We start from the raw sequence: 22,943 nt of genomic DNA on the forward strand, positions 1-22,943 counted from the left end.
TGATGGACCTCTGCTCCATATTTTTATCTAACCCCCTCTTGAAGCTGTCTATGCTTGTGGCCGCCACCACCTCCTGTGGCAGTGAATTCCACATGTTAATCGCCCTTTGGGTGAAGAAGTACTTCCTTTTATCCGTTTTAACCTGTCTGCTCAGCAATTTCATTGAATGCCCATGAGTTCTTGTATTGTGAGAAAGGGAGAAAAGTACTTCTTTCTCTACTTTCTTCATCCCATGCATAATCTTGTAAACCTCTATCATGTCACCCCGCAGTCGACGTTTCTCCAAGCTAAAGAGCCCCAAGCGTTTTAACCATTCTTCATAGGGAAAGTGTTCCAACCCTTTAATCATTCTAGTTGCCCTTTTCTGGACTTTTTCCAATGCTATAATATCCTTTTTGAGGTGCGATGACCAGAACTGCACACAGTATTAGAAAGTTTGTCAAATCTTAGAGTTCAGCAAAATTCTCACAGGAAGAGTGAATGATGGAGCCCAGAAGCAAGTATTTGTGGGGGAGGGGGGAGAAAGAAAGAGCACAATAAAATGTAGATGTTCCAGAGCTCTGCTCCTGTGAGCTCCTGCCCCAAATGAGGCCTGACAGAAGCCAACATACATTGGGGGGGGGGGGTGTATGTAGGTCTTATTTGGCAAGCACAATGAAGTCGTGAAGTCCAGTTCACACTTTCCAGAGATTTCTGAGGGATGTGGATTATTAAAGGTCATGGCCTTTAACTCTTCCATGAAGAATTGGACATCTGCTGCAACCAATGACCTTTCAGTACTTCCAGGGCCGAATGCTCTTTAGCGCTTGCCACCCCATAGAGCTCCGTTCAGCCCACAACTCTTTGGCCACCACAAATTGGTTCTGTGCAGGCCCTGATAAAGCCTTTTTCCTTCCAGCATTCCTGCTGGAGCTCCCAGCTGCTGGTATGTGTTACAATTCTCCCAGCAGAATAAATATTATTCTAGCTGTACTCTGCCCTACGCATGCAAGAAAGTCCATCTCACTTAGATCACCGCAGTTGACTCTGCGGGGCTTGTAAGTAGCAGCGGTTCTCTCCCTCTTAGCCCTCTGGAAAGTCCATCAGGTTCCAGGGAGTGAGGGCACTGGGGTCAAGCCGAGACTCCTGTTGGAATGTTAATGGTCCAGTGGTGCGGCCTTCAGCTCACAGAGGCAGAGTTAGGCCGCCGCTGCCAAACAGCAGTTCAAGGGTCTCCCGCTGACTGCCAGCAGGCAACAAGAACAGCAAAGCACTCGATGAGCCTCGAGCTCGTATTCTGCCATCAATTTAACAGCGTGATGATCAGTTTGGTTCGTGAAGGGTACGGAGAGAGAGAGAGCAAGGGAGGGGAACCCGAAGGTCCGGAGGGTAGTGGGGGTCCCCTTTCAAGACAAACAAAGAGGCTTTTCTCTCCCCTACCACTGCTCTGCCAAGACCGCTTCCATGGACACACAGCACGCCTGCCCACGCCAAGCCAAGCTTTTCACAGAGCAAAATGCTGGCCGGGGACTCTGGCGGGCCGTGTTCTTGACAAAACAGGCTTAAACATCAGATCGCACCAGCTGTCTGGCAACACAACTGTTGCTAAGCCTGCCCACCCTTCCTAAATTATGTTGGGACTCCTTTCTCAGTTCACTGAGAGTTAGAGTTCCTTGCAACCACTGGAGCAGATCCTACCTGTAAGTACTCCTTGTTGTTATCCATATTGGGCGTCCACCCGTTGTCGTCACTGTTGAGCCGGCTCTGCTGCGGGGTCCACCTGCCGTCAGAGTAAGTACTGGAGGCGGTGATCTGTTCATTGGAGATCCGGCCAGACTCCATCCCCAAGGGAATGTTGCACTGGAAATCTGGAGAAAGCAGAAAGAGCAAAAATGCAGGGATCTTCCTCGACACAGGATCTATGAATCCCACTCGACCCAACCCAAAAGCACGGAAGCCAACTGGCATCTGATTAAAACCAGCCCTTGTGGCTGCAGAAACAAACACAGATTTCTCTCCTTGAAGACTCTTCCTAATAAAATGCCGACGCTCAGAAATGACATTTGGAACGGCTCCAAAGGAAATCCCCAAATTGGTGATGATTCTAAAGATGCAAAAATCTCTTGCAAGGGACCCGCAAAGAACCAGGAATGTTGTCAAGTCGCAACAGAATTATGTTAACTCTAGCGAGGGACTAGAAAACCGGCCCTAAAATAAAAGGATCTTGCTGAAAACCTTGATTTGTCAATGTAATGTATAGGTACTGCAAGATATAAGTAGTGTGTGCAGCTAACTTCCACACTGTCCATGCAAACTCGTTAGCAGGGCTTTTTTTGAGCAGGAATGCCCAGGAACACAGTTCCAGCTGGCTTGGCATGAGGAGGCGTGGCCTATTATGCAACGGAGATGGTGATGGCCAGGAGGTGTGGACAGATATGCAAATGAGATCTCACTGGGCTTTTTCTACCAAAAAAAGTCCTGCTCATTAGTATACTGCTCCACTGCTTGGAAGATTATCTAGCTATCCTAGTGAATAGCTGACAGATCTATCCTTCAAGTTGTTGTTGTTCAGTTGCACGGTCAAGTCCGACTCTTTGCAACTCCATGGACCAAGTCACGCCAGGCCCTCCTGTCTTCCACCATCCTCCAAAGTCTGCTCAAATTCATGTTAGTTTATCTGTGTTTAGTCCATCCTCCATACATTTGACTAATTCCCTTTTTTAAAGCTATCTGGGCTAGTGGCCACTCCTATGTCTTGTAAGAGTAACTGCAGAAGGCCACTCTGGGACTACTGCAAGCTCTGCCCTCACTTTATCATGCATATAGCAGAACAGTGACTCATCACAAAGAAGAGGAAGAAATGAATCATATCCCCAAGAGTTACAGTGTGGTGGTGACATTCCAGTTCTTCAAGCTTATAAATGCTCGACATCAGGGGACCCCATTAGTTGGCCCTCTGGGGCCACTGAGTGAAACAGGCAGGGTTTTGTAGACCAGTGGTCTGATGCAGCAGGACTCTTCCTGTATTCTTAACATAGATGTAAGTGCCTGCCTGCCTTCTTCCACAGACCATACCCCTCAAGCTAATTTCTGCTCTATAATCCTGGAACTTGAAAGTTGGGGGGAAAACCCCACTGAACATGCCATAAGATTTCAAACTTTTAATTTTCTACGTTTCTGCAGTGCCCTCAAAAATATTTGGTTACTTCTCCCTGATTGCATTAAAAGACTGTGGGATTCAAGGAGAAAATCGGGGCTTTTTTTGTAGCAGGAGCTCCTTTGCATATTAGGCCACACCCCCTGATGTAGCCAATCCTCCAAGAGCTTACAGAGCTGTTAGTACAGGGCATACTGTAAGCTCCAGGAGGATTTGCTACATCAGAAGGGTGTGGTCTAATATGCAAACAAGTTCCTTCTACAAAAAAAGCCCTGGAGAAAACTATGTGATTGTCTTTTAATGTAAGTACAAAGATCAGGGAGAAGTAGCCGATCACAGCTCTCTGATACATTCAATGTCTCCACAGAAGATAGACTCAGGTGGGTAGCCGTGTCTGAAGCAGCAGGACAAAATTAAGAGTCATGGGGCATCTTGAAGACCAGCAAAGGTTTACTCAAGGTATACGCTTTCGTAGGCAGGCACACTTCCTCAGATACATTGAAATGGAAGTTACTGGTCCATACCATATAGGCAGAGGGTAAGCAGCAAATCAGCATATAGCATAATGAAAATGCTTGACAGATTCAAGGATCGAACATGAACAACAAGCTTAGTTTATATGTAAGTCTGGAAAAAATGGATTTGGAAAAGCAAACTGTAAAACCTGCCAACTTACTCTCTGGCGCCTCCTGCTGAACCAAGTAATAGCGCGCTGAAAAGCCGTCTTTAGCCACTGCCAAATCTGTGTGGAATGTGAGTGACAGGATGCCGGTTGTTGAGCGGATCTCTGACGGGGTTTTGGTGCCACAGTACCTGCCGATTAAGGGGCCGACTGCAACGAAAACAACAGAAAAACACTCCTTTATGGTTCATTTTGACAAGACTAATCATCGACTCGCCCATTGGCAGAAAAAAGCAATTCATGTCCCTAACCAAGTAAAACATGATGGGAGAAAGGAAGACGAGACAACATGTTTTCTGAAACTAAGAGTAATTTTTAAGAGCTATTCTTGTTAATAGTATGTTAATGCACAGCCATCTAAAAAAAATTGTGCTTAGTATCATGAGTTAGAAGGGGACCACAGAGGCCATCTAGTCCAACACCCTGCTCAGTCCAGGATCACCCTGAGTATCCCTCACAAGTGTTCGTCCAGCTACTGAGCAGCCCTACAAACAGGTCCACCAAATGTTGCCAGACCACAAAGAATCTTACTAGCCTGTCCATCCACCTGCCACAAAGTACTAGGGAGCCAATTTTTATGACACTTCCCTGCCTAGTCACCTTTAGGTTGTTCTTAGCTGCTGTGTGCAGCAGGCAAATGCCACTGACAAATCCACAGCCAGCCACTAATGTTTCTAACGCACTTCCCTCTCATTGGCATAAGGGGCCATAAGGAATTGTGGTTTCGTTTATGGACTGACAACAGTTCTCAGTTGCTTTTTTTTTCCTTCCAAAATTGGGGTCCATAAGATGTACAAAACAATCTGCTAGGTTTGAAAGAAATTTAAATTTATGAAATATAGTAAAGATCAGAATATTCCAGCATCTCAAAAGTGTTCTGGTTCTCATGCCCACAATCTGGCTTATAATGTGGTTATTCAAAGCACATTTTGACCATCTCTTACAATTACATTGAGCCAAGAAGGGCAGGGAGTTACACAGGAAGTACAATGGAATTCTACCCTCATTCCAATTACCTTCTGTCCTCAGCTAAGGATCCGAATGCATTAACTTGGGCATAGTTATGAAGTTTTGGAAATTTATGATCTTTACAGAACTGTCAGTCCAAAACAGTTGGGTATAACTTGTAGCCTGACCAGGACTCACCATCACGTTCTGAGAAACACTCCTTTCTTTTGTTAAACACATTTTTAATCTATTTATTTAGATAACATCCAACCTGAAGACAAGTTTCATAGAACTTGAAAGTTCGAACACACTCTTAGATGTCATCCGGTTGGCCCTCATAAACATTATTATATGGACCATGTTCAAGTTTTCTTTTAAAGACAAGATATGCCACTTTCATCCTTACCTTGAGGAATGCCATCCCAGATGTCCAGCCAGTCATACTTGCAGTCACCCTCCCCGACTTGCAAAGGGTCATTTTCGAGGTCAAAGGTTAGAAATTGAAGGATGATCTCCATCTTTGGCTTGGCCATGATGGTGAAAGTGCAGTCCAAATTATGAGGATACTTATCAGGAAATCCCGGGGATTCAATGGTACCGTTCGAGTTGGTGAAGTTTCGAGAACAATCTTCTGAACCTACAGTGAGGGAGAAGGGGGACCCCCGAAATTTTGTTTAAAAGAATAAAACTAGAGACATTAATATACAACATTGTCAGCTGCCTCACTAAAAGTAGCCAGACGGAGAGGCATAATTCATAATTGTTTTCAAAGCACTCAAATCCCTCATGGAGAAAATGGCTACAGCCTTGCAAAAAGTATTAATTATTAATTATTACTGTCCCCATTTATATTTTCCATCAGAGCGGCAATTAGCAAAGCTGTCTCTCTGAAGTGACACCTGAAGTCTAGCATCCTAAGAGCCACACAATGACACACAAAAACCCGAAATGTCACAGCGGCTCAAATAAAAAATGTTTGGGATAGGAAGGGTGCCTCCACGAGGGATTTTGTTGAGACAAGAAACAAGAGTGGCCTTTCTTACTCGTCCACGTTATCTACACCAGAAATGTAAGCTATTTCTCTCCTTAAGGAACGTGCTCTGGCAGCCAGCGGTGCAGACAATATTGCCACTTATTTAGAGATGACCCCAACACTGGCCTCCATTGTACCCCAGCCGGCTAAGTGCCTCTGTTTCTTGCAGACCCAAGGTGCCTGGGGGGAGAGAGAGGTTGCATTCTGTTCAAGCTATGACTCCACTGAAACTACGGCTCTATAGGGACTGGACAATTAACAATTGAATTCCCTACTCTCCGGGTCATTCGGGAGGGGAGGGGGGGGAGGGACAGGGAATGTTACAAGACCCCTACAGTTCTCCACTGCTGTAACAAAGAATTAACTTCCACAACTCTTCTGACTTTTATTATGCAGAACCAGCTCGGGGGGAAAAGCACCACACCAATTCTGAAAAGGCTTCAAATGCACTGCCCCCCTCCCCAAAAAACAAAGAGCAGAAAACTTCCCCAAAGTTATAAATTTAAATTCAATTATAAAAGTACCACTAACCAATCGAAGTTCAATATTTTTCTTTTCTCATTAATACTAAAAAATTGTCCAATGTCTTTTTACATTCCACTCTTTCTCCATATACCCTTTAAATTTCTTCCACTCCTTTTTGAATATATCTAAATCATAGTCTCTTAAAGTTTTAGTTAATTTGTCCATCTCACTCCACGATAAAACTTTCACAATCCAATCCCATTTCTCTGGTATTTTTCCCTGTTTCCACAGCTGCGCATACAATGTCCTAGCAGCTGAAAGCAAGTACCAAATTAAAGTCCTGCGTCCCTTTGGAAATTTTTCTAATTGTAATGCAAGCAAAAAAGTCTCTGCAGTTTTCTTAAAGTCATAACCCAACATTTTGGAGATTTCTTGTTGTATCATCTTCCAAAACTCTTTCGCTTTTTCACAAGTCCACCACATATGAAAGAAAGAACCTTCGTGTTTTCTACATTTCCAACATCTATCCGACATCTTTTTACTCATCCTAGCCAGCTTTTTCGGAGTCATATACCACCTATACATCATCTTAAAACAGTTCTCCTTAATACTCTGACAAGTTGAAATCTTCATCGAGTTCTTCCAAAGGTGCTCCCACGTATCCATTTGTATTTCTCTATTCACATTGATTGCCCATTTAACCATTTGAGACTTTACTACTTCTTCTTCTGTAGGCCATTTCAATAATAATTTATATACTTTCGATATTAATTTTTCATTATCTCCAAGCAGGACCCTTTCCAGTTCTGTTTGCTCACGTCTAATTCCATCCGATTTAATATCATTTTCCATCAAGCTTTTAATTTGTTGCATTTGAAACCAGTCGTACTTATTATTTAACTCTTCTGCAGATTTTAATTCAATTTTGTCTCCTTGAATCTTGAGCAGTTGATTATATGACATCGCTCTTTCTTCATCAGATTCAGCTGTTATTTTTATTACTTCTGCTGGCCCTATCCAAAGTGGTTTTCTCTCGTCACCATATTTCTTATATTTTATCCAAGTGTTTAATAAACTATTTCTGATATAGTGGTGAGAGAAAAAACCGTCCATCTTATTCTTCCCATAACACAAATACGCGTGCCAGCCGAATTTATTCCCATGAGCTTCTAACCGTAGAGGTTTTTTATCTAACAGCATTATCCAATCTTTGATCCATGTCAAACAAACTGCATCATGATACAATCTTAAATCTGGGAGCTGAAAACCACCTCTCTCTTTGGCATCTATTAAAATCTTCATCTTAATCCTTGGTTTCTTTCTGGCCCATACAAAATCAGAAATCTTCCTTTGCCATTTATTAAATTGTTTGGTATCCTTTACAATCGGGATAGTTTGGAACAAATACATTATTCTTGGCAAAATATTCATCTTAATTGCAGCTATCCTGCCCAATAAGGACAAGTTAAGTCTATTCCATTTCATCAAATCTTTGTCCATCTTACACCATAATTTTTCATAATTATTTTTGAACAAGTCAATATTCTTCATGGTTATTTCTAATCCAAGATATTTAACTTTAGTAGTGACTTCACAACCCGCCACAATTTGCAATTCTTTAATTCTATTTGGTTGCATATTTTTGCATAAAAATTTCGATTTCTCTTTATTTATATATAGTCCTGCTAACTCTCCATATTCTTTTATCTTAGCTAACAGCAATGGTGCATTTTAACCTTTCTTCATAGGGAAAGTGTTCCAATCCTTTAATCATTCTAGTTGCCCTTTTCTGGACTTACTCCAATGCTATAATATCCTTTTTGAGGTGCGGCGACCAGAACTGCACACAGTACTCCAAATGAGACCGCACCATCGATTTATACAGGGGCATTATGATACTGGCTGATATGTTTTCAATTCCCTTCCTAATAATTCCCAGCATGGCATTGGCCTTTTTTATTGCAATCGCACACTGTCTTGACATTTTCAGTGAGTTATCTACCACGACCCCAAGATCTCTCTCTTGGTCAGTCTCTGCCAGTTCACACCCCATCAATTTGTATTTGTAGCTGGGATTCTTGGCCCCAATGTGCATTACTTTGCACTTGGCCACACTGAACTTCATCTGCCACGTTGACGCCCACTCACCCAGCCTCAACAGATCCCTTTGGCGTGCCTCACAATCCTCTCTGGTTCTCACCACACTGAACAATTTAGTGTCATCTGCAAACTTGGCCACTTCACTGCTCACTCCTAACTCCAAATCATTTATGAACAAGTTAAAGAGCATGGGACCCAGTACCGAGCCCTGCGGCACCCCAGTGCTTACCGTCCTCTACTGCGAAGACTGCCCATTTATACTCACTCTCTGCTTCCTATTAATTAGCCAGTTTTTGATCCACAAGAGGACCTGTCCTTTTACTCCATGACTCTCGAGCTTTCTAAGGAGCCTTTGATGAGGAACTATATCAAAAGCTTTCTGGAAGTCAAGGTAAACAACATCTATTGGCTCTCCTTTGTCCACATTTTTGTTCACCCCCTCAAAGAAATGCAACAGGTTAGTTAGGCAAGATCTTCCCTTACAGAACCCATGCTGAGTCTTCCTCAATAACCCATGTTCATCAATGTGCCTACTCATTCTGTCCTTGATAATGGTTTCTACCAAGTTTCCCAGTATTGAAGTCAGACTGACTGGCCTGTAATTTTCCAGATCTCCTCTGGAACCCTTTTTAAAGATGGGGGTGACATTTGCTACCTTCCAGTCCTCTGGAACGGAGGCAGATTTCAATGAAGAGTATTAAAGCTGCAGTACTGCAGTTCCAAGCTCTCTGCTCACGACCTGAGTTTGATCCCGGCGGAAGCTGGGTTTAGGTAGCCAGTTCAAGGTTGACTCAGCCTTCCATCCTTCTGAGGTTGGTAAATGAATATCCAGTTTGTTGGGGGGGGGGGGGAAGTGTAGATGACTGGGGAAGGCAATGGCAAGTCACCCTGTAAAAAGTCTGCTGTGAAAATGTCATGACGCAATGTCACCCCAGAGTCGGAAATGACCGGTGCTTGCACAGGGGACTACCTTTACCTTTATATATCCTGAATGTACAAGCCAGAGACAATGTCCTTGGCAATGAAATCCATACCATTTTGTATTCTTGCATTTACCGTAATCCTCAAGGCACAGTACATCACGATATGTGAATATACCAAGGGATTGCAAAGATTTGCCCCTTTCTTTGCTTTCTGGAGTAAAATGAAAGGTGCGTGAATTCCCTATCAAATGAACACCCATGCTGCCATTTAGGACTGAACCACAGCCCTGAGTAACGCATGCATCATTGCACACTTGAGGCAAACACTACCCAGGAAGAAAGGACAGCAGTACTCTGTTATTCCATTTCACCAGCTGTCATGGGTTTATTTACTTAAAATATTTATATGCCCGCTTTTCTCCTGAGCACCACAGAAGGCAAGGCAGGTGACACTCTGGACGAAAGATATTCAGTGGCCTCAAAAAAGTCCCTTTACAACCCCCCCCCCCCTCTGTAAACCAGGGATCTGAAGAACCTTTTGACCCTGTGGGCACCTCTGGAGTTCAAACACTGGGTGGTGGGTGCACCCTCAAAATGGCTGCTGAAGGAGGCGAAGCCATCCACAAAATGACAGGAAGTGAGGTTATACATAACTCTGATAGTAACACTTCAGCATTTCAGGCTGAACTGGGTGCCTTTTAAAATGAAGAAAAAGAAGAAGATAATGATGATATTGGATTTATATCCCACGCTATACTCTGAATCTCAGAGCAGTCACAATCTCCTTTACCTCCCCCCACACACAACAGACACCCTGTGAGGTGGGTGGGGCTGAGAGAGCTCTTACAGCAGCTGCCCTTTCAAGGACAGCTCTGCAAGAGCTATGGCTGACCCAAGGCCATTCCAGCAGCTGCAAGTGGAGTAGTGAGGAATCAAACCCAGATAAGAGTCCACGCACTTAACTACTACACCAAACTGGCTTGGTTTAAAAATATTTTCTTGCACACATGCAGCTTATCTTCAGTTATGCAGTGAGGACGCTTGTGCTGTGATGGCAGTTGCTGCCAAAAGCAATTCTTTTTTAAAAAAAAAAAATCTGTTCAGTCAATCATGTCTCCTGTGGCCAATCAGAAGCCCTGTTGAGCAAAAGCCCCGCACGGCCTCACCCACTTTTCTACAAATACTTGGCCAGCATGAGGAAAGGTGTCAATGGTCTTCCTGTCACCTATAGGCATCATGCTGGGGACCCCGGCCACAAGCTAGCTAAACAAATCCAAATGCAGCTCAGGCAGTACAGATTTGGGGGAACCTGCTCCGTCAGAAGGCAAGGGGTTCTTATGAAGCCCCCCCCCCCCCACACACACACACATCAGTCCATCAAAGAATTCTCCACCATGTTGGAATCTCAGGGCAAGCTTTGCTGCTTTGCAGAATGCAATCAGCAGGGGTGAAATTCTAGCAGGAGCTCCTTTGCATATTAGGCCACACACCTCTGATGTAGCCAATCCTCGAGGAGCTTACAAAAAAGAGCCTTGTAAGCTCTTGGAGGATTGGCTACATCACAGGGATGTGGCCTAATTTGCAAAGGAGCTCCTGTTAGAATTCCACCCCTGGCAATCAGGACCTTGTTAAGTGAAGTTGTTAATGGAAAGAAGTGAGTGACTGCATATATTGGATGTAGTTTTGTATGTTGAGCTAATAACATTAAATGTTTTGTATTGCTTTGCATTTGCTTTTCATTTGGTTCAGGGTATTCCTCTTCTTACGATGCCAGCCTGAAGAAGGGCTTTGATTCCTGAAACGCAGACTTATTCGGAAATCGTGTAAAAATATTATGACGTTTTTAAATATACTGCTTAGAACTTCTTTCTGCATGGAGGCATTTCAGCAGCCTTTTTAAGACAGACTGTTTTGCAACGGATTCTACACCTTTAAGAATATCTTTGTGTGCTCCCATGATTGATTTGTTTCTGGAAACACTAGGTTGTTCATAAGTTGTTTATCCATTTAATTGCACAATACATACAATATATAGGACTAGCGTCTCAGAACACAGAGGATACTATTTTGTTATTTCAAATTTTAGTTCTGTCATCACATTTTGCCTTGGAGAAGCAGAGCTGGCCGTAGACTGTCCGGCACCCTAGGCGAGGCAAACTTCTGGCACACCCACCCCCTGCACTGATAATGTCACTGAGTCACATAGAGGGCACCCAGTTTGGCACCCTCGGAAATCACATAGTTCGCCTAGTGGCAAGCCAGCCCTGTGGACAGGAGAAAGGGAACGGGGGTTTTGCGTTGTGAGGAAATTCTTGAAAATGGCAGCCTCATTCTGTGGCTTTGAAGAAAGAAACATTCAGATTTAACTCTAGCAGAGGTTTTGAAATATTCACACTTCTTCCGGGCCCTATTCCAGAGAGTGCATGTTGTCTCACACAGTGGCATAGGGTAAAGCAAGGACCCTGCATACCATTCTAGCCTATTTTTGCTATGTCTCCTATATGAGTAGGACCATATAGGAGTATTGCCCTTAACTTTGGGCAATAGTCAGGGCTTTTTTTGCAGTAGGAACTCCTTTGCATATTAGGCTACACACCCCCTGATGTAGCCAATTCTCCTGGAGCTTACAGGAGGCCCTGTACTAAGAGCCCTGTAAATTCCAGGAGGATTGGCTACATTGGGGGGTGCGGCCTAACATGCAAAGGAGTTCCTGCTACCAAAAAAGCCCTGGCAATAGCACTCAGGCAAGTCATTCTAGGGCTATTCCCCAGACAGCAATGGATAGGGCAATATGTACACTCCAACTGCACAGAAAGGAGCGGGGCAGGGGAGAACAGAAAGCGGCACTGAATATGGAATCCTCAGCTTTCTTCCTGCCGTTTTTTGGTCCTTATAAGGTTTGGGGCAAATAGGTTTATGGGCAACTCCCAATAAAAAATCCAACACCACAGTTGCTGAATACAATTTCCATTGTCCGAGGGTAAAGTACCAATGCCACTGGGGTAAAGGCCATGGCTTAATGCTGGAGTCTCTCCTTGGCCTGCAGAAGGTCCCAGGTTAAGTTCCTGCTGAAAGAATCTGGTGGTAGGTGATATGACAGATCTCAGCCCGAGATCTTGGAGACTCACTGCCAGTTTGAATTGACAATATTGCCCTTGATGGACCAAGGGTCTAATTCAGCATAAGGCAGCGTCACATGTTCACATGTATCTCCCTGCTCCTCTCTCCGAGTAGCAAAACCAGAAATAAATACACAACGTAGTTATTTCCTAGTGGATGACCTCCAGCGACATCTGGATCGAGGCGGCTCAGCAGTACTGATGTTGTTAGACCTACCAGCTGCGTTCGATATGGTCGACCATCAATTGCTGACCTGCCGCCTCGCCGACGCGGGGATTCAGGGGTTGGCCTTTCAATGGCTTTCCTCTTTCCTTGATGGTCGGGGACAAAGAGTGGCGATTGGGGGTGAACTGTCCCAGAGGCACCCACTTAATTGTGGGGTGCCACAGGGGGAGGTTCTCTCCCTGATGTTATTCAACATCTACATGCGCCCCCTTGCCCAGATTGTCCAGAGGTATGGGTTGGGCTGTTACCAATATGCTGATGACACCCAACTCTATCTACTGATGGACAGCCGGCCTGACTGTGTCCCAAAAAACCTAGACCTGGCATTGCAAGCTGTGGCAGGTTGGCTCAGGCTGAGTAGGTTGAAGTAGAACCCAGCGAAGACAGAGGTCCTTTGCCTGAGTCGTGGCGGTCTGGGTAGGGAAATCCCCCTACCAGTATTTGACGGTGCGCCATTGCAAATGGCACGCAAGGTCAAGAGCTTGGGGGTACTGCTGGAGCCTGCCTTGACAATGGAGGCCCAGAAAGCAGCCACTGCTAAATCCGCTTTTTTTCATCTTAGGCGGGTGAAGCAGTTAGTCCCTTTCCTGGAGCGTGGTGACCTAGCAACAGTGATCCATACAACGATCACTTCAAAGCTGGACTACTGTAACGCTCTCTACATTGGGCTGCCCCTGTGCTGAACTCGGAAACTGCAGCTAGTGCAGAATGCAGTGGCCAGGCTGTTATTGAGGGTCCCTAGATGGGAGCACATACAGCAGGGGCTGCGGGAACTGCACTGGCTGCCAATAGTGTACCGGATTCGGTACAAGATTATGGCCACTACCTTTAAAGCCCTATATGGCCAAGAATCTGCCTACCTTAGGGACCGTCTCTCCCCATATATTCCCCAGAGGGTACTGCGATCTGGTTCTCAAAATTTATTGATAATCCCCCGGGCTGAAGGAGGCCAAACTGAAAGTTACTAGAGAAAGGGCCTTCTCGATCTCAGCCCCACACCGGTGGAACCAATTGCCAGAAGAGGTGTGGGCCTTGCGGAACCTTGCTCAGTTCTGCAGGGCCTGCAAGACTGCTTTTTTCAGCTGGCCTTCACTTAATGATCCTACAGCATACTGGTGAATGAATACCGTCGCCACGGAAAAACTGTACGATGCACAACACCAAGGTTTTTTTATATTAATTTAATCCTAGAATGTTTTCAACTATAATGATGATTAATTATCTGGGGTGAGCAATCATATTAGCCAAGTTTGTGGAACACACCACATAATTCAGGAGGGTGGAAACTCATGCAGGCTATGAAGAACTTAGAAACCTGTCCAAACTCATCAACAAAATGGCCAATGAAATGGTTAAGTTATAATATGTATGTTTTAATTGTTGAGATGCCTGTGTTGTGAGCCGCCCCGAGCCTGCTTCGGGGGGAGGGAGGGATACAAATTAAATATTATTATTATTATTATTATTATTATTATTATTATTATTATTATTATTATTATTATTATTAATATGTCACTGAATTCAGCATTTGATGGAATAAAAACGGGTTGTATTAGTACACAACCACGATTCTTCTAGCACAGACCACCATTGCTCATCTCTTGCCTTGAAAAAGAACAAGCCTTGCTGAGGAAGGATCTGCAAGGCTTCTGCGAAGGGTAGTCCTGCCTTCCTGCCCTTTTTTTTTCTTTTTTCGGAGATCTCTGAGAGAGAAGCTACAAATATGTGAATACAATGCTATGTATTGAAACTTCTGAAAAGCTTTTGATATAGTTGTTCACCAAAAGCTCCTGAGAAAACTTGAGAAAACTTGGCAGTCATGGGACAAGAGGATGAGCTCTCGCATGGATTGATAAATAGTTGAAGAATAGGAAGCAGATGGTAGGAGGAAACGGATAATGCTCTCAACAGAGGATAGTAATCCGCGAGATCCCCCCAAGGATCTGCATCGCTGCTGATGCTTTTGAAACCTAGTCATAAATTATCTAGGGTGAGCAATCATATTCGCCAAGTTTGTGGAACACACCACATAATTCAGGAGGGTGGAAACTCATACAGGCTATGAAGAACTTAGAAACCTGTCCAAACTCATCAACAAAATGGCCAATGAAATTCAATATAAGTAAATGGCTAGTAGTCCTGACCAGGGGTGGAATTCTAGCAGGAGCTCCTTTGCATATTAGGCCACACACCACTGATGTAGCCAATCCTCCAAGAGCTTACAAAAAAGAGCCTTGTACGCTCTAGGAGGATTGGCTACATCAGGGGTGTATGGCCTAATATGCAACGGAGTCCCTGCTAGAATTCCACCCCTGGTCCTGACCTGGATAGCTCAGGCTAGCCCCATCTCATCAGATCTTGGAAGCTAAGCAGGGTTGGCCCTGACTAGTATTTGGATGAGAGTCCTCCAAGGAATACCAGGCTCATGACATGGAGGTAGGCAATGGAAAGCCACCTCTGAAAGTCTCTTGCCTTTCAGGATTAGCATAATTGAGCTGGAACTTGATGGCGATTTTCACTGCCAAATGGAAAGTGATGATGACCACTAAGTTGGGTAAAAACCCTTACTTTTGCATATACCTTGATGGAGACCAAACCAGGAAAGGCATCTGGGGTAATCATAGATTTTCCATTTAAAACATCCAGTGAGTGTGTGGCATTTAGGAGAGGAAAAGACGTAAGCTTTGTATTTCAGATTAGAATGAAAGTGACCCCAAAAGAAAATGGTGTGTATAATGCCTTCATATAAATCTACTTTATCGATTTCATTTGTATCCTGTTTCATTTGTATCCATGGGGCTCAGGACAGCATATGCAATCCTCCTCTCCTCCAAGAACCCTATAAGGACAGGAACCCACCAAGAACCCTATAAGAACCCTCCAAAAACAAGAACCCTATAAGGCTGAGGGAGAGAGACCCAGGCCCAATGAACTCCATGACTGAGTGAAAGTTTGAAGCTGGGTCTTCCCACTCAGCCAAGACATGGTCTCTTTCACATGGCAACAGTGCTGCTGTAGCAGGGGGCAGGGTACCTGATGGTCTACACTGACAAATAGGGATGGAATTCTAGCAGGAGCGCCTTTGCATGTTAGGTCACACCCCCTGATGTAGCCAATCCTCCAAGAGCTTACAAGGCTCTTTTTTGTAAGCTCATGGAGGATTGGCTACATCAGGGGTGTGTGGCTTAATATGGAAAGGAGCTTCTGCTAGAATTCCACCCCTGATCTTAAATCTCAGGGCTTCAGTGACAACTCAACTTCTCATCTCCATCTTATTCTGAGGGCCAGCTGAAAAGTTCATTTATCCTGTGCATAAGCAGCCGTGGCCTAAAGTCAGCCATTCATGAGTCTATATACATACTGCATAAACAATGATCAGGGCTTTTTATGTAGCAGGAACTCCTTTGCATATTAGGGCACACCTCCCTGATATGGCCAATCCTCCAAAAGCTTACAGGGCTCTTAGTACGGGGCCTACTGTAAGCTCCAGGAGGATTGGCTACAGCAGGGAGGTGTGGCCTAATATGCAAAGGAGTTCTTGCTACAAAAAAAGCTCTGGCCAATATAGAGTTAGGGTTGTCTTCCGATTAAATAAATCTTAGCAAAAAAGACATGCACTTTTACCCTGATGGATTAAATCTGCATAAATGTGTGTGTAGATAATGCAATTGTTTAGAAGAAAAAAATATTTCCTTAAAAAAAAAAAAGGCAATGCAGAGAGGCAAAGAACATGTCGCAGAAATCCATTTCTTGACATTCCTTTCTGGGAAGGTCCAGGGTTTTTTTTTTTAATAATTAAAAATAACTTTTTGAAAAGTGTGTTCTGATCAATCAGAGGCACTTTTAAAAACTGATATATAGGTTTTTAATTGATTAGTCTAAATTATGGACTAAATTTGCTGCCCTAAACGAGGTGAAAACAGCCACCTGCAGTTCCAGAAGCCCAGGAAGGAGAGAAGGCAAAGCAGTGCTCTAGCCCCAAACCCTTCAGAGCTGTGTGGATGTTAAGCCCCATGGATCCCATGACTCCAGGAATAAACCTTTGGGGTGTGGTCAGGAAGAATTGTGTGGGTGAGTGGAAATCGTAGAAAGATCCGCAACCATCACCACTTTCCGCAACACGCTCTGGGTTTCCAAGGAAACGTAACTTGTATACATATTTGGTCCTTATCATCCTTTCAACTTGGTTCCAAAGGTCAGTTGCCCAAATGTTCATTGAGACTGGGAAGAACTGATATTCACTTAGCCAGGAAGCAAAGTGGGTAAACTTGACATAATTGCCATTTTTCACCCACACCCACATACCTCTCAGAGTTATAACCAGGGGTGGAATTCTAGCAGGAGCTCTTTTGCATATTAGGCCATGCCCCCCTGATGTAGCCAATCCTCCAAGAGCTTACAAATTCTAGCAGGAGCTCCTTTGCATATTAGGCCACACACCCCTGATGTAGCCAATCTTCCAAGAGCTTACAAGGCTCTTTTTTGTAGGGGAGACACAGATTGGCCTGAGTTTGACTGCAGGAGGGCACGATACAAATGTAACAAATGTGCGGTGTGTTACTTTTACAAAAGACAATCTCTGGAGGTGACCTCAGAATTACAAAATATACATGTGTGCGTTATTTATTTGTTTCATTTATACCCTGGCATTTTCCCCCAATGGGAACGCAAAGTGGCTTATATCATTCTTGTCTCTACCATTTTCTTTTCAGAACACCCCTGTGAGGCAGGCAGGGTCATTACCAGCAGGGGCAGTGCCCCCTACAAAATCTGCAGCGGAAGGGCAACTTGGGGAAGATTGGGTGGGGGTGCTGCAGATTCTATTGGGGGCACCTCCCCTCCCCCCCCCACTGACTACAGCCCTGCAGTTAGGCTGAGAGAGTGACTAGCCCAAAGTCACCCCAGCAAGCTTCCATGGCAGAGCAGGGATTCCAACCTGGAGCTCCCAGATCCTAGTCCAAAGGTGGCAAAACTGTGGCTTAGGAGCCACATGTGGCTCTTTCACGCATAGTGTGTGGCTCTTGAATCCCCCACCACCCTGTCTGCCAGCTTGGAGAATGCATTTAAAGTTGCTTTCTTCCCACCTCTCCCTCCCTATCTATTTCCCTTCCTTCCTTCTGCAAGGTTGACCACCCTCGTCCTAGTCCTAGTCTGATGCTCTAACCCAGACGTGTCAAACATACGTCCAATTGGCCCATGCAGGGGTCTTATCCAGCTCAAGAGCAACTAAGGGGGTGGGGGGAACCAATACTAATATGGACTAGAAGGGCCTATAATAGGGTTATATACCCCCTGCTGAGGTCCCTCCCTTCACCAAATGTGGGCCCTCCTCAGGGTCTTCCTCCAGACCTGGAGCTGGTAACCATAAGGGGAAAAGAGGGCCGGTCTGGCCCACTGGGCAGGAATGATCTGCTTGCCACCTCCTCCAGTCAGAGTGCAGTTCTGGCATGTTCTGCTGGGCTGCTGGAAAGATGGCTGCCTGTTCATATAAGGCAGGCAAAATCTCATTGGCTCCAACTCCCTGAGCCCAGGCAAGCAGCTTTTCCCTTGCAAATAGTCCGGGGAAGAAGAAGAAGAAGAAGAAGAAGAAGAAGAAGAAGAAGAAGAAGAAGAAGAAGAAGAAGAAGAAGAAGAAGAAGAAGAAGAAGAAGAAGAAGAAGAAGAAGAAGAAGAAGAAGAAGAAGAAGAAGAAGAAGAAGAAGAAGAAGAAGAAGAAGAAGAAGAAGATGATGATATTGGATTTATATCCCGCCCTCCACTCTGAATCTCAGAGTGGTTACAATCTCCTTTATCTTCTCCCCCCACAACAGACACCCTGTGAGGTAGGTGGGGCTGAGAGAGCTCTCCCAGAAGCTGCCCTTTCAAGTACAGCTCTGCCAGAGCTATGGCTGACTCGAGGCCATTCCAGGAGGTACAAGTGGAGGAGTGGGGAATCAAACCTGTTTCTTCCAGATAAGAATCCGTGCACTTAACCACTACACCACATTGGCATGGGAACACCACACTGGCACGCTATCCTGTGCGGGACTCAGCCGGGGCACTCCCAGAGCGCACAAAAACATTGTCTCGCCCACGCCGGCAGGCCACAAAACAAGGCTGTGGAAAGCAGCTGGCCAGCTCACCGAACTTGCTCACTTATATAAGGATGCCCTTGGACGAAACAGCTGTGGCAAAAAAAAAAAACCACCATGGACAAGGATGTGCACCTCTGTTGTCCTCCGCTCCTTCACATTACAAAAGTTTCTGTTTTCCGAAACATCTCTGCCTCCCCCATTGCCACCGCCTCCCTCCCTTTTTGCTTCTCAGTGTTATTTGTTTCATGTTCTAAGGGCGATGTAAATCTTTGGGTTTCCATCCAAGATGCTGGCGATGGAATGTGGGCAGGCGGCCGGGGTGCTGTGACCCAGCAGCCCCCGCTATCCTGTGCGGGACTCAGCCGGGGCACTCCCAGAGCGCACAAAAACATTGTCTCGCCCACGCCGGCAGGCCACAAAACAAGGCTATTTTTATTTCCCGATAAGACTCATCCCCACGCACACGAGATCTGACAAATATTTAGACAAAGTCTGCTTAAAAAGGCCTCTGATCAGCTCCCCCCCCGCCCCCTCCGTTGTTGCGCTTTCTCCAAGAATAGTTTTGCATTTAAAAAGTGAGGATGAATAGCTCCCCTTATAGGGAGTTCAAGAGGCGCCCCGTCTTGCACCCTTGATGGCATTGCCAACAGTCCTCTCTTCAAAACCAGCAGTACGCACCCGTTGGAAAACCCTTGATTTCTCAAAAAAGAGAAACACATACAGCTATTGACCGCAGCTTGAATCACAGAAGACATCAGGGCAGGGGGAGAGGCAGAGAAAAGGAAGAATCTCTGTGCGGATCTGAGAGAGGGCAGTTCTTGCTTTAATGAGTATTTTTTTGAATATGTGCCACAGAGAAAAGATACCCTTTTTGTACTTCTGGAATACGTGCAAGTGTCTAATGAAGAAGCCTACTTTCCATGCCAAAGCAGATTTTCTTTTTTTTTTTAAAGGCACTGCTAATATGGCACAGAAATATTTTACCTTCTTGGAACTGTTGATGAAACAGATTCGGGGAGAGGAGCGGCCTGAAAGGAAGAGAAAGGACATAACAGAGGATGTGCTGAAAACATGATGGATGGGAAGTTTTTAATAGGATAAGGATTCTCATATACAGCTAAGATATGGGGTTCTCGGGCGTCAGACTCACCGAGTCTGCTAAAAGGTGAAAGAACCCAACCGCTTCCAGATGTACCTAAACACTGCATAACAATCACGATTGCACAACACTTAAGAGTTGCCAAGTCTAATTCAAGAAATATCTGGGGACTTTGGGGGTGGAGCCAGGTGACTTTGGAGGTGGACCCAGGAGACTTCGGGGGTGGAGCCAGGAGCAAGGGTGTGACAAGCATAATTGAACTCCAAAGGGAGCGCTGGCCATCACATTTAAAGGGACCGCACACACCTTTTTAAATGCCTTCCTTCCTTAGAAAATAATGAAGGATAGGGGCCCTTCTTTGGGGGCTCATAGAATTGGACCCCCTGCTCCAATCTTTTTGAAACTTGGAGGGTATTTTGGGGAGAGGCACTGGATGCTATACTGAAAATTTGGTGCCTCTACCACAAAAAGAGACCCCCCCCAGAGCCCCAGATACCCGTGGATCAATTCTCCATTATTTCCTATGGGAATAAGTCTCCATAGGGAATAATAAAGTTCCCAGCAGACATTTCCCTCCCTCCCCCCGCTTTTTGATGACCCTGAAGCGGCGGGGGGGGGGAGGGCCTTCAAATCAGGGGATCCCCTGCCCCCACCTGGGGATTGGCAGTCCTAACAACACTTCTCCCAAAAGGTAAAGGTCGGAAACAAGATAATAGGCAAGTAAGCAGGCTCAAGAGTTGGACTTTTTTTTAAAAGCAGAGGCCGAATAACTGCAGACGGAAAGCGGTTCAGCACCCTGTTTTGTCTGACGGTCCCCCATGGCAACAGATCCAGCTCCTGTGCCCCCCACCCACCCGCCCACCGTTCCTTTTTCCAGCTACTCGCAGCATGTGTGACAGCGCTCATGGGTGATAGCAGCTGAAACGGATCCAAAACCGAGCGTCTGACACCTCGTGCGCCAGCTCTGCGCTCCTAACTAGCAGCCCCCAGGTTGAACGAGCCAGTTAAGAACGGCAGCCAGCAACGCTCACGCTTCCGAGGTTGCCAGCAAGCAGATCACGGAAAAAAAGTGAACAAATAAGGCAAGGTTTTCAGGGTTTTGTTTTTTTCAAGAGAAAGCGTGGGGGGGGGGGACAGGGGGAGGACAACGACTAAAAACTGGAAGAATAAAATTGGGAGTCGTTACGCGGACGAGGGTTACTGTAGGAGTGCAAGTAATCTAGCTCAATCAAAAAAAAGCATGCAAACTTAGCGAAAGAGATGCAAAACTGTGTAGCTTCCAGAGAAGTCAAGGCCCGCATTGGGTTGGGGGGAGGAAAGGAGGACATAGTATTGGGGTCCTGACTAGCTTGGCCCAGAAGGTACAGTTACCAACCCCAAGGTAGGAGCTAGAATTCTCCCATAATTACAGCAACTGCTCTCCGGACTACAGTTCCCATGAAGGAAATAGCAGCTTTGTAGGGAGAACTCTATAATATACCTTACAGTCTAGGAGAAACTGAAGTCCTAGAATGACATTCAGGGCTTTTGTTGTAGCAGGAACTCCTTTGCATATTAGGCCACACACCTTTGATGTAGCCAGTCCTCCAAAAGCTTACAGGACTCTTTGTACAGGGCCAACTGTCAGCTCCAGGAGGACTGGCTACATCAGAGGGGTGTGGCCTAATACGCAAATTAGTTCCTGCTACAAAAAAAGCTCTGGTGACATCAAATCTCCACCAAGGTGCCCAAACTCCACCCTTCCCAGACTCTGCCCTTAAATCTCCTGGAATTTCCAATGCTGGAGTTGGCAACCCTAAGGAGACAGCAAGCTCATTGCTGTAATGTGGTTTCTTTGCATCCTTTCAGAAATAAAACATAGTGGCCTTTTCCCCCTTGACTTTTGAGACTGCGCATATGGGTTAGGATCAAGGGAGTAGGTGGGTAGTAAAATGAAATCTGAAGTGCAAAATAATAACCTAAGCCAGGGGTGGCCAACGGTAGTTCTCCAGATGTTTTTTGCCTACAACTTCCATCAGCCCCAGTCATTGGCCATGCTGGCTGAGGCTGATGGGAGCTGTAGGCAAAAAAAGATCTGGAGAGCTACCATTGGCCACCCCTGACCTAAGCGGATCCCTTCCTCCTGCTTTTTGTTATATGTGGGTCCATGGACTACTCCACCACCCCAACGAGGGCAAGGCTACCAAACGTCACCCACGAATGTTGTGCTTTCATCACAGACTGAGAACCGATGGGTGGTTATTGGAGATGCAGGCATAAAGCTGCCTTATACTAAACGAGAGCCCTGCTCCATCAAGGCCAGTACTATCAACTTAAACAGACAGCGGCACTCCAGGGTCGCAGGTGGGAGGCTTTTCAATATCCTACTACCTGATCCATTTATCTGGAGATGGCAGGGACTGAGCCCGGGACCTTCTGCATGGCTACCACTGAGCCACGGTCCCTCTGAAAGGGTTCCTAAGGGTCTAGGGGAGACAGTGGAAAGCATGTTTGGTGCAGCAGTTAAGAACATCAGACTGTAATTTGGAGAACCTGGTTTCATTCCCCACTCCTCCACATGCAGCCAGCTGGCTGACCTTCCGCCAATCCCAGTTCTCTCTCAGCCTCACCTATTCTCTCTCAGCCCCACCTGCCTGTTGTGTAGAGAGGAAGGGAAGGTGATTGTCAACCACTCTGGGACACATGAGGCCTGTTGGGGGATCTTGGGCCAGTCCCAGTTCTCTCGGGACTCTCTCAGCCCCACCTGCCTCACAAGGTATCTGTTGTGAGGGGAGGAAGGGAAGGCAATCATAAGCCACTTTAGAGACACCTGAGGCCTGCTGGGTGACCTTGCGCCAGTCCCAGTCCCAATGTTGTCTTCTTCCTCTTGAACCCCAAGAAATTATGCTCGGGCCCCGTGAACCGTGGCTTAATGGTGCAACCCCTACTTGGCATGTGGAAGGTCCCAGGTTCAATCTCCAGCTAAAAGAATCAGGCAGCAGGTGATGTGAAACACCTCTGCTCGATACCTTGAACAGCCGCTGTCGGTGTGAGTCGACAGAACCGACCCCGATGGACCAAGGGTCTGATTTCAGCATCAGGCGGTTTCATCTCTTCATCGGGATCAAGAGGTCCTGACTGAGCAGTCCCCAGGGGTCA

At 45.7% G+C, this 22,943-nt stretch overlaps 1 protein-coding gene across 2 annotated transcripts in view; it reads right to left on the minus strand.

Annotated features, from left to right (window-relative positions):
* NRP2 (neuropilin 2) overlaps positions 1 to 22,943 on the minus strand; it is a 312,308-nt gene that overhangs the window by 163,393 nt on the left and 125,972 nt on the right. For both annotated transcript variants that reach the window (XM_060256874.1, XM_060256875.1), the window contains exons 4-6: positions 5,173 to 5,403; positions 3,813 to 3,968; positions 1,678 to 1,847 (exon numbers count right to left, since the gene is read on the minus strand). In XM_060256874.1, the coding sequence (XP_060112857.1) occupies positions 1,678 to 1,847; positions 3,813 to 3,968; positions 5,173 to 5,403 (557 nt within the window). The remainder of the gene's footprint in view (positions 1 to 1,677; positions 1,848 to 3,812; positions 3,969 to 5,172; positions 5,404 to 22,943) is intronic.

This window comes from Heteronotia binoei, chromosome 16 (genome assembly GCF_032191835.1).
Source record: "Heteronotia binoei isolate CCM8104 ecotype False Entrance Well chromosome 16, APGP_CSIRO_Hbin_v1, whole genome shotgun sequence".
Lineage (NCBI taxonomy): Eukaryota > Metazoa > Chordata > Lepidosauria > Squamata > Gekkonidae > Heteronotia > Heteronotia binoei.